The 9,788-nt window shown below is 32.9% G+C and overlaps 2 protein-coding genes across 4 annotated transcripts; both read left to right on the plus strand.

Moving 5' to 3' along the window:
• The first annotated feature begins 291 nt into the window (after nucleotides 1–291).
• Nucleotides 292–2,831, plus strand: HINT4 (histidine triad nucleotide-binding 4). The gene is made up of 6 exons (XM_078958432.1): nucleotides 292–434; nucleotides 541–587; nucleotides 1,783–1,859; nucleotides 2,003–2,069; nucleotides 2,166–2,243; nucleotides 2,394–2,831. The coding sequence occupies exons 1-6, from the start codon at nucleotides 351–353 to the stop codon at nucleotides 2,476–2,478; spliced, it is 438 nt and encodes a 145-aa protein (XP_078814558.1). The 5' UTR covers nucleotides 292–350; the 3' UTR covers nucleotides 2,479–2,831.
• A 2,320-nt stretch (nucleotides 2,832–5,151) lies between these two features.
• On the plus strand, nucleotides 5,152–9,545 carry PRMT7 (protein arginine methyltransferase 7). 3 transcript variants are annotated; one of them, XM_078997218.1, is made up of 13 exons: nucleotides 5,152–5,436; nucleotides 6,174–6,523; nucleotides 6,601–6,946; nucleotides 7,028–7,192; nucleotides 7,277–7,395; nucleotides 7,501–7,831; nucleotides 7,920–8,156; nucleotides 8,274–8,347; nucleotides 8,421–8,514; nucleotides 8,658–8,798; nucleotides 8,900–8,990; nucleotides 9,076–9,175; nucleotides 9,294–9,432. In XM_078997218.1, the coding sequence occupies exons 2-12, from the start codon at nucleotides 6,207–6,209 to the stop codon at nucleotides 9,144–9,146; spliced, it is 1,986 nt and encodes a 661-aa protein (XP_078853344.1). In that variant the 5' UTR covers nucleotides 5,152–5,436; nucleotides 6,174–6,206; the 3' UTR covers nucleotides 9,147–9,175; nucleotides 9,294–9,432. The 3 variants fall into 3 exon arrangements, with proteins under 3 accessions (XP_078853344.1, XP_078853342.1, XP_078853343.1); XM_078997216.1 differs by having other exon boundaries at nucleotides 5,157–5,436; nucleotides 8,900–8,974; nucleotides 9,294–9,545; XM_078997217.1 differs by having other exon boundaries at nucleotides 5,158–5,436; nucleotides 6,230–6,523; nucleotides 8,900–8,974; nucleotides 9,294–9,545.
• The last annotated feature ends 243 nt before the right edge of the window (nucleotides 9,546–9,788 follow it).

Here is a 9,788-nt window from a genome sequence, read left to right on the forward strand (position 1 = left end):
ACTTTATATAAATAGTTATTTTTGATTTTGATTATATTTATACTATCGATATCCAAATTCTTGCTCCACGGTTGATTTGAACATTTACTCACAACTATTTAATTGTATAATTATATTCCTTTCACAGTGCTTGAGATTATATTTTATAATAGTGTATTAGAGCTATAAGAAAACTAGAAAAGGATCTAAGTTTTAGGTACCGTAGAGCCAAATTGGTAAATTTTAAATATCAGGGACTGAGTTTACAAAAAAGTTAAAGATTGATGGCCTAATTGTACATTCCTCTATTCTAAATTATAGGAGGATCCGCCCGCCTGAAGAAAGAGAGCTAAACTAATCGGGGCGGCCGGATGATGGCGGGAACGGGTGCCTCTCCTTCCTGCATCTTCTGTCAGATTGCTTGCAATTCCACCACCACCACCCTCCTTCACACCGTCTGGCCTCTCTCGCTAACTGGCAGTTTTTGATATTGACATTTATGTTCCTTGATTTCGATAATTTACTTGTTATTTGATATGTGTGACCTTTTGATTTGTGCAGGATGAAAAGGTTGTAGCGTTTCAAGACATTAATCCTTCAGCCTTTAGGTACTTAATTTGGTTTGTTTTATCCTCAAATTTCAATAATTTAGGTTGAAAGTTGTTTTTGGTACTCAATTTGATTCGGACTATGCGTATGCGTATGATCAGATCGCATGTTATACATTACTCTTTGTGAATTTATTTATTCGTTTGTTTGTTTGCGCTAGGGTCTGATTTTGCTTCATTAACAGAGTGAGTTTTTGAAAGTAGGCTTAGAACAAGTGTTTTCTTGGTATATCATTGATTTTATGAATATGTGAGCACTGGAGTTAAGAATGAGTGTAGTGCAGTGCAATTTGTATTCTTATTCTTTTTTAATCGAGTAACAATCTATTAGTTGAAGATTTAGATTTTAGAGTACAAGGGTTAAATGGGTTTTGAAAGGTGATCTCAATAAGATATGTAAGAGCTTGAACCTAGATGATGAAATATACTTTTTAGTTGAGTGTGATGAATGCTGTTTATTTTTTGCTTGTACGCAGTTCTGGCTTCAGGTATTCAGGTTCATTTTTTGTTGACCTAGCTAGCTATGATAATGATGAGTAACATTCAAAAACCTTTGGTATCAAGTATTAACTTATAATCAATCCCCATTCATGCTTTTTAGGCTTGGAATGTCAATTTCTGTTTTATGAGCTGAGCTGTTCCATAACTGTGACACATATTTTACTGGTGAATCAATACTAAAAGTGGCCTACTTTATCTTTATGTACCCATTATTCAGCAGATACATTATATTTAGGGTTTCTTGTGTCCTGTGGTTGAGCATGAGCATCTTGTTAGATGTTCAGGCTTTGGACCTCTTTATATGAGAAAAGTAATTTGGTGATCTTTCTTCCATCAGAATAGCAATAGAAATAGAAAGTGCACAAGTCTGTAAGAGTATTCAGTTCCATATAAACTTAATTTGGTGCCCAGTCATTTTTTTGTTAATTTTCTTTTTTCATAAGTTGATGTATTTTTTTTTTTTTTAATATTTATTATACCATGCATTGTGATTGTGACATATATATATATATGTGTATATATATATATATATATATATATATATATATATATATATATATATATCAGGTAGAACAGTTTTGATCACACTATGTCCACATGGAGGACACATGGCATCTTATGTGGCGCACTTGAAATTAGATTTTTGTTTCCAACAAAGTAATGACATAATTTTTGTTTATTTATTTAAAAATAGGCATTACTTGGTGATTCCTGTGGAGCACATTGCAACGGTTAAGAACCTCCGCAGAAGGACAGAAGACTATTCTTTGGGTAGGCTTATTCTTCTTTTTCCTATTTACAAACCAATATTCAATATTCAATCTATATATATATATATATATATATATATATATATATATATATATATATATATATATATATATATATATATATATTTCTTCATTTCCGGTCAGTCAGTCATATGTTAAATGTGGGGCAGACACTGCTACAGAGAGATGCACCTAATTCGACTCAATACAGGTAGGTACCAATTTCATACATCCATAATTAAAAAATTAAAAATCAATTTGAGTTCAATCTTGCTCATCATCATCTCTTTTAAATTCCCTTAAACAGATTTGGTTTTCATCAGCCTCCCTTCAACAGTGTAAATCATCTCCACCTTCACTGTTTGGCGCTTCCATATGTATCCAGGTGTGTGTGTGTGTGCGCACCATTTTATTTTATTTTCCTTCTTCTTCTGATGATGATTAATAATAATAGCTTCCAATCCAGAAAAGGGTTGTGCAAGTAAAAACCATTTGAATCATTAACAACTTTTTTCAAAAAAAAAAAAAAAAACAGGTGGAAAACAGTGAAATACACATCTTTGGGACCGCTAGGTGGATTTATTGAGGCCCGGAAACTATTGGAAAAATTGAAGCCATAGTTAACTCTCCCTCCTTACCAAATATACAGAGATTATTTTAATTGTGTTACATGTTAATTGACCTTAATTACTACATACACACAATTGTGGTAAGGGCGTGTTAATGCCACACAATATCACATGTATGGTGTGTAATTGCATTACACCCAAATACAGCTCATACAGATATGCACACTCTTGTTTGGTTACAAGTAGGTTTCAAAACTTTTCATCGCATTGATTCTTGAATATACACATTTGTAGTGCCAAGGACAATCTGAACATTAATGTCACTTTGTGCAATGTGAATACCATTTTCTAGTTGCATAGTTTGGATTCAAGCAATAGAATAGAGAAAGTTGGAGTTGTGTGTATGTATATATGGTGATGAAGGGACATGTTTTGTAGTATGTGTTGGATGCTTTGTCATTGTGACAACCGCTTTTGAAGAAACCACTAGAAAAGAACCCACCACATGACACAAAAAATATATAAAACAACGTTAATTGATTGTCTTACTAACATATAAAATCGAAAAGTAAAAAACAGACATTTTCAGTTTATGCGAAATCCCCCCATTTTGCAGTGTCGGGGAAAATTCTCACTTCAAAATCCTTTACCCAATTTTCAATACTTGCAAAATACTTCTCTTGCTCTGCAATATATGGCTGCAGTTCCAAAAAAAAAAAAAAAATCTCTTGCCCTGCAAAATGTCAGCAACGGATGACATTTAAAGCATTGTGCAGTGGACCAGTTCTTGTTTAAAAAATATAAAAAAAAACGACATAAAAAACAAATAGAGTAATCTCATTAACTTCTTTTCAAAAATTAAGCAATAATTTGGTGATTGTTACTAAAATAATAAATATTTTATTTTGTAGTCGCACGTTCACCTCAATTGTTAGTTGAAACGCCCCTTGTTAGGGTAGTTTAAAATAATCTTTTAAAAACATTTGTTTTTAATCCCAAAAGTTCTAAATTTAAATGGGTAAATGCCATAAAAAACATTTTTTTACATATAAATTCAATTTTAACACTGTGTTTTTTTTGTCAATTTTGATACTGTGTGTTTCAATTTGTTACAATTCTGACCACTCGACTAACCAGGTTACATGTTGACGTGACATGATGACGTGTCAGTTTTGATGACGTGACATGCTGACATGATATGCTGACGTGTCAAAATTGATTTTTTTTCCACAAAAAACACTAAGTTTTTAATTTTTTTTTTCGAATTTGACACTAAGTTTAATTTTTTATTTCAATTTTGACACTATGTTTTTTTTTTTGTTCCAATTAAACATCATTTATCAAATTTTGTTTAATTTTATCTATTTTCCATTTGAAACCGTATAAATATATATTTTTTTATTACTTTTTAAACCGTATAAACATATTTTTTTCGTTTAAAAACCACATTTTTATTTAAATACAAGGTGTTTTTTTTTTCTTACATTCAAAACATTAGTTATATCATCAGAATCAAACTAACCATAAACTTCTAATAAGATGTAAAAATTTGATAGGTTGCAAACTTGATATCCGAGTTTTGATCGACTACACGCCTCCAAACCTCCAAACCTCCAAACACATTTTAAAGTTGCATATTTAATATAAAATACAATTTTTATATAACTAATACATATTTATACATAAAAATATAGTTTGAGTGTATATATATATATATATATATATATATATATATATATATATATATATATATATATATATATATATATGTGTGTGTGTGTGTGTGTGTGTGTGTATTTATACAAAACTATGGTTTTAAATGAAAAAAAAACATATTTATACGGTTTAAAAGTATTAAAAAAATATTTATACAGTTTCAAATAGAAAATTGTCAACATTGAACAAAATTGGAAAACATGATGTTCGATTTGGAACAAAAAAACATAGTGTCAAAGTTGAAAAAAAAATTAAACTTAGTGCCAAAATCGAAAAAAAAAAAATGAAAACTTAGTGTTTTTTGTGATAAAAAAATTCAATTTTGACACGTCAGCATATCATGTCAGCATGCCACGTCATCAAAACTGACATGTCATTATGCCACGTCAGCATGTAACCTAGTTAACCGGTCAGAATTGTAAGAAATTGGAAAACACAGTATCAAAATTGACAAAAAAAAAAAAAAAAAACACGGTGTTAAAATCAAATTTCTGTATAAAAAGAATATTTTTTTGTGCCATTTACCAAATTTCAATTGTGAAAAATAACGGTTCTAAAGTTATTACAAAACATTGGAAAATGAATTTTTGGCCCTTAAAATTTCTCATTTTTCCAATTGGATCCTTAATCTTTGTCTCAATCTTGATAATTATAACAAATGTATTCATTTTGTTGAAGATATATAATTGTAGCAACTAATATTGTTCTTATTATAATCTCAAATTTATAATGTTAGTTGAGTTTCAATCTTGGCCAAATAATATTAGTAGTATATAAATTTTTTCTGAAGCCCAAATGTTATTATGGCCTGGTACAATGGTCCGATAGAGGCAAACTAAATCCAGACTCGAATCTCCCGACTCCCGTTGCTGAAAATCGTTCCAGAATTTTTTTATACATCGGTCCTACAGTTGAAAAAATCGAGCCACCTCTAATTTTAGTAAGTCTTATGTTTTTAAATATCCTAAAGTATTTTAGTAGTCCAAACTTGAAGATGAATCATATTTAGCCCAAACTGAAAAAGCTCGATTTCAAAACAAAATTGCCCAACAGGTTTAACGAATTTGGTTGTTCGATGATACCGACTAGTTGGTTCGATTGATCACGGAAGAAAGAAAGAAACAGAAGATGAGAAGAGCTGCTCGCCATTCTTTTATAGCGAGACACGCCCCTACCCCTGCTCCTCCCACTTCAGACTTCTAGTATTTTTTACGCAGCTTTCACCACCACTTCCGGCGCCCGGCAGTCCCACAGTTCCGGCGACTTCCCTTTCCACCTGCAAGAATGAAACACGTAAGCATTTAGCATTTAGCATTTAGCATTTAAGCAAGTGTTTTTTTGATTATTTCTCATTTTCTTGAGAACTTAGTTAGTTATTACTTCCCTCTCAAGTTGCAAGAATGAAACAAGTAAGCATTAAGCAAGTTTATTTGGCATTTTGTTGAAAATTTGAAAAAACATGAAATTATCAATTTTATTTTTATTTGATTAGGGTTCCTACTTAGTTATTACTTGTTATTACAGATTTCTATTTGATTTTAGCAATGTTTATCTTATTATCTGATCTAATTTTTGTCTAAAAACAGATGATAAGTTTTGTCCATGTTACCAAAGTTTATCAACGTTTCTAACTTTATTTTTGGCCATGTTAGACAACCACGAGTCATTTAAATGCACTAATTCAGGTTTATGAAAGTCTACGTAGCTAAAATTGTCCCTTGTTTGTGAAACACTTTGAATTTAGGAATAGACAGTTTAAAATTGGCCCAGAAGATTGGTGATGAAATGAAAACGTAAGATATTGTAATCAGATCGTTAGTTTAGGATACTAATTTTGGTTCTGGATAAACTAATATATCATCCTACTTTCATTATGTAAGTGTTGTATCCCCTCTACATGTGTGTTTGTTTTTTCTCATTAAAGCATGGTACATTGAAAATACAATGATTAATGATATGTTGGGTACAATCATTTAGTCTTTTCTAATTGCTTCTAATTTCATTTTTTTTTGTTTCGTTTGGTAAATCAGGGTCATTTTTTAATGATTAATTTCATTTAGTTCATGGTTAAAAATGGATTAAATAGGTTAGCAGTTTTGAGCATTCAAACCCTAGTTCGTACACTTTCCAGTGTTAGCCATCCTTCAAGCAAAGCAATGAGCCCTGAGTCAACCGGTGTTATGTTCCAACTCAGAGTCGACCCACTCACTGGTAACTCAGAGTGGGTAGTGATTGAAGAAGAAGTCGATGATACATCCCCTAAACCAATGCTGGCTACCACTTCTTACCTTGACATGCTCAATGATGCTCCAAGAAACAAAGCATATCGTGACGCCATTGATAAAACTGTTACAAAAAACTGTCATGTTCTTGATATTGGGTATGTGATATGTCACTACATCTCCCCTTTCTTTATGTTAAGAGTTAAGACTTAAAGATTTTGTGCACTTTGTGTAGATCTGGAACTGGGTTGCTATCTATGATGGGTGCAAGGGCTATGGGCACTGAGGAGTTATCTGCAGGAATGGTGACTGCATGTGAATCATACCTTCCTATGGTGAAGTTGATGAAGAAGGTCTTACGTGCCAATAATATGGATCATAAGATACGCGTTTTCAACAAGAGATCTGATGAGTTACAAGTTGGTGTTGACATTGATTCTCGTGCTCATGTTCTTGTGAGTGAAATTCTTGACTCAGAACTCCTGGGTGAAGGCCTGATCCCCACTCTTCAGCATGCATATGACAATCTGTTGGTGGAAAATTATAAAACAGTGCCTTATAGAGCCACTACATATGCCCAGGTGATTCTTTGTTTTTTTCAATAACCATAGTTAATACTTAATATATGGGTAGCTTAGCTTATTCATTTTGTTTTCTCTCAGTTGGTGGAAAGCACTTACTTGTGGAAACTGCATGATCTATTTAACAATGAAGCAGACATGGAAGATGGGATTCACCTTGTTCCAAAAGGAAAGGAGAATGTTTTAGGAGTCAAACCTCAACAATTTGCTATGCATTGTGATGCAATGGCTGAAGATATTCGACTGGTAGTTGTAAATATATAGATATATTTTCTTCATTTTTTTTTTCTTAAAGTTTTATTTTTCCTACTTAGTTTAGTATTTATCCAGCTGTCGGAACCTTTCAAAATTTTTGAATTTGAGTTTTGGAAACGGCCAGACAGTCATGGAGAAAAGGAGGTGTGTATAAAGGCAACTGATGATGGTATAGTTCATGCTGTTATCTCATGGTATGTTATTTTGAGCTACTGATGATTTTCTTTTTGTATATATCAAAACGTGTCAGATAGATAGACACTTGTACTTGTACTTTTAATTTTATTTATTTGTTTTAGGTGGGTACTTGAGCTTGATGATGAAGGGGAGATTTTTTATTCCACAGCCCCTAAATGGATAGGTACTAGAAATTGGTGTGACCATTGGAAACAGTGTGTCTGGTTCACCAAAGGGAAAGGTTTGTCTGTATGCAAGGACACAGATGTTTGTATGGAAGCTACTCATACAGAAACCAACATTTCATACGGATTCAAGGCTCAGAGATCATATGTGGATGATCATGAGTTTAGAAGTCAAGACTCTCACATTATTAATCTCTCACCTGAAAGAATTGCAATCTATGGAGATAGCTACTGGAGGCTTTCCATGTTAAAGGCCATAAACCATGCTGTAATATCTCTATCTCCTTCTCAAGTCTCATCAAATATGTATATAGTGATACAAGCATGATGTGGAATTTCATGTGATTGCATTGCAGTTGGAAGAGAAAGAGTCTCCTTTGTGTGTTGTTGGTGATGATAGTGTTTTTTTAACAATCAGCATTGCTCATCTTTCCAAGAGTGCACACATAATATCATTGTTTCCTGGTATTCGGGAGAAGGGTTTCCAATATTTGAAAGCTGTTGCTGATGAAAATGGTTACTCAATGGATCGAGTAGAAGTTATAAGCAACAGGAAACAACAATGGACTATGGATGATACTCATCAAAAGAAGGTTACTCCATCTACATTTTAGAAAAAAGCGCGTCTGTTCACTTTAAGTAACAATCAAGTAGTTTATTTAGTTGTTTTTTTTTCCAACAAATAAGAGCTTTTCTTTTGATGTGTACAGGTTGATCTGTTAATAGCAGAGCCGTTTTATTTTGGTGCTGAGGCAATGCTTCCTTGGCAAAACCTGCAGTTTTGGTAAATTTCTCTCTCAAGTGATACACTTGAACTGAATGGTATTTATTTATTTTTTGAAAATAATGGTTTGAAGGAGCAAAAGGACGATGCTTGATTCTGTGTTATCTGAAGACGTGTGCATAATGCCTTGCAAAGGAATTCTTAAGGCATGTGCAATGTCTCTCCCGGTAAGTAAGTTTGAAAAAATGGGAAAAAGATTGTAAGTTTTTTGCATATAAAAAGGATATGAAAGTAGTAATGGTTAATTTGAAGCAAATGTACAAGTAGAACATAAATAAAAGAAATTATTGTAAGTTTTTTTCAAGTGTAGGATCTGTGGAGAAGCCGTCGTTCGTTAGAAAAGATTGAAGGGTTTGACCACAGTATGAGTGTGGTGAACTCTACTTTAGGAGCATCTTCAAGCGAAAGCCCTTGTTTACCCTTTTTTATCTGGCAATGTGGTGAAGTTGAGGTAATTAATTTATGGTGTACTGTTTGTTTTTTGTTTAAAAACTAGAATGAATGAATCACATACTCACACTCACACTCATGCCATGTAATAATTATTTGCAGAAACTTAGTGATACATGCACCATTATGGAGTTTGATTTGATGAAACCGTTGAGTTCATGCCGTGGAAAAGCTAAGGTAAAAAAAAAAAAAGGTTGTACTATTAAATTATTAGTGTATGTAATGTAAATATGTAATGAAAGAAAGACAACATGTATATATTATGTATTAATTTACAGGTGGAGTTTGTAGAGGCAGGTGTGTGCCATGGGTTTGCAGTATGGATAGATTGGGTGATGGATTCGAGTAACAACATTGTCATGTCAACTGGCCCAGGAGGTAACATCTAACATGCATTGCTTAATGCTTCTCGTCAAATCAAAATCAAATATGGAATCAGAATCTCATATTTTGCAAAAATCCAATCGGATTATTGTTTTGTTTTGTTTGTGATCAGATTCACGGTTTTGGAAGCAAGGAGTGAAACTATTTGCAGAGGCATTGGAGGTAAATGTAGGTGGTGGTACCGGAACAACTCTCATTGAAGCGTATTTTGACTCATCCAGTGGCCAACTTGAGCTTTCTGTCAACGTCTGAACATTGCTCCTTTTTTGAGTTTTCTAATGTAATGTAATGTTATGTATGTAGAGTCTGGGTGGGAACCGATTTTCTTTTCTAATTTCTACATAATAAATGTTTTAGCTGCAAACTTTTCCCTTTTTTTAGATCTCAACTCGCTGCAATTCGTTTACTTAATTAATTAATTAATGTAATTACATCACTAATTGGCTTCATATAACTGGGCCTTGGCCCAATATGAAAATTCCAGCTCCAGCTGACAGCTGTCCTTGTCGGGCTAACTACTTAAATGCCATTGATTTCAAGATTATGAATACGAGCAAAGCATGCAAGCACTCGACTTCTGCCGAGGTGCTGTAACATCTCGGAATCG

This window comes from Lactuca saligna, chromosome 5, assembly GCF_052625555.1.
Source record: "Lactuca saligna cultivar CGN05327 chromosome 5, ASM5262555v1, whole genome shotgun sequence".
Taxonomy (NCBI): domain Eukaryota; kingdom Viridiplantae; phylum Streptophyta; class Magnoliopsida; order Asterales; family Asteraceae; genus Lactuca; species Lactuca saligna.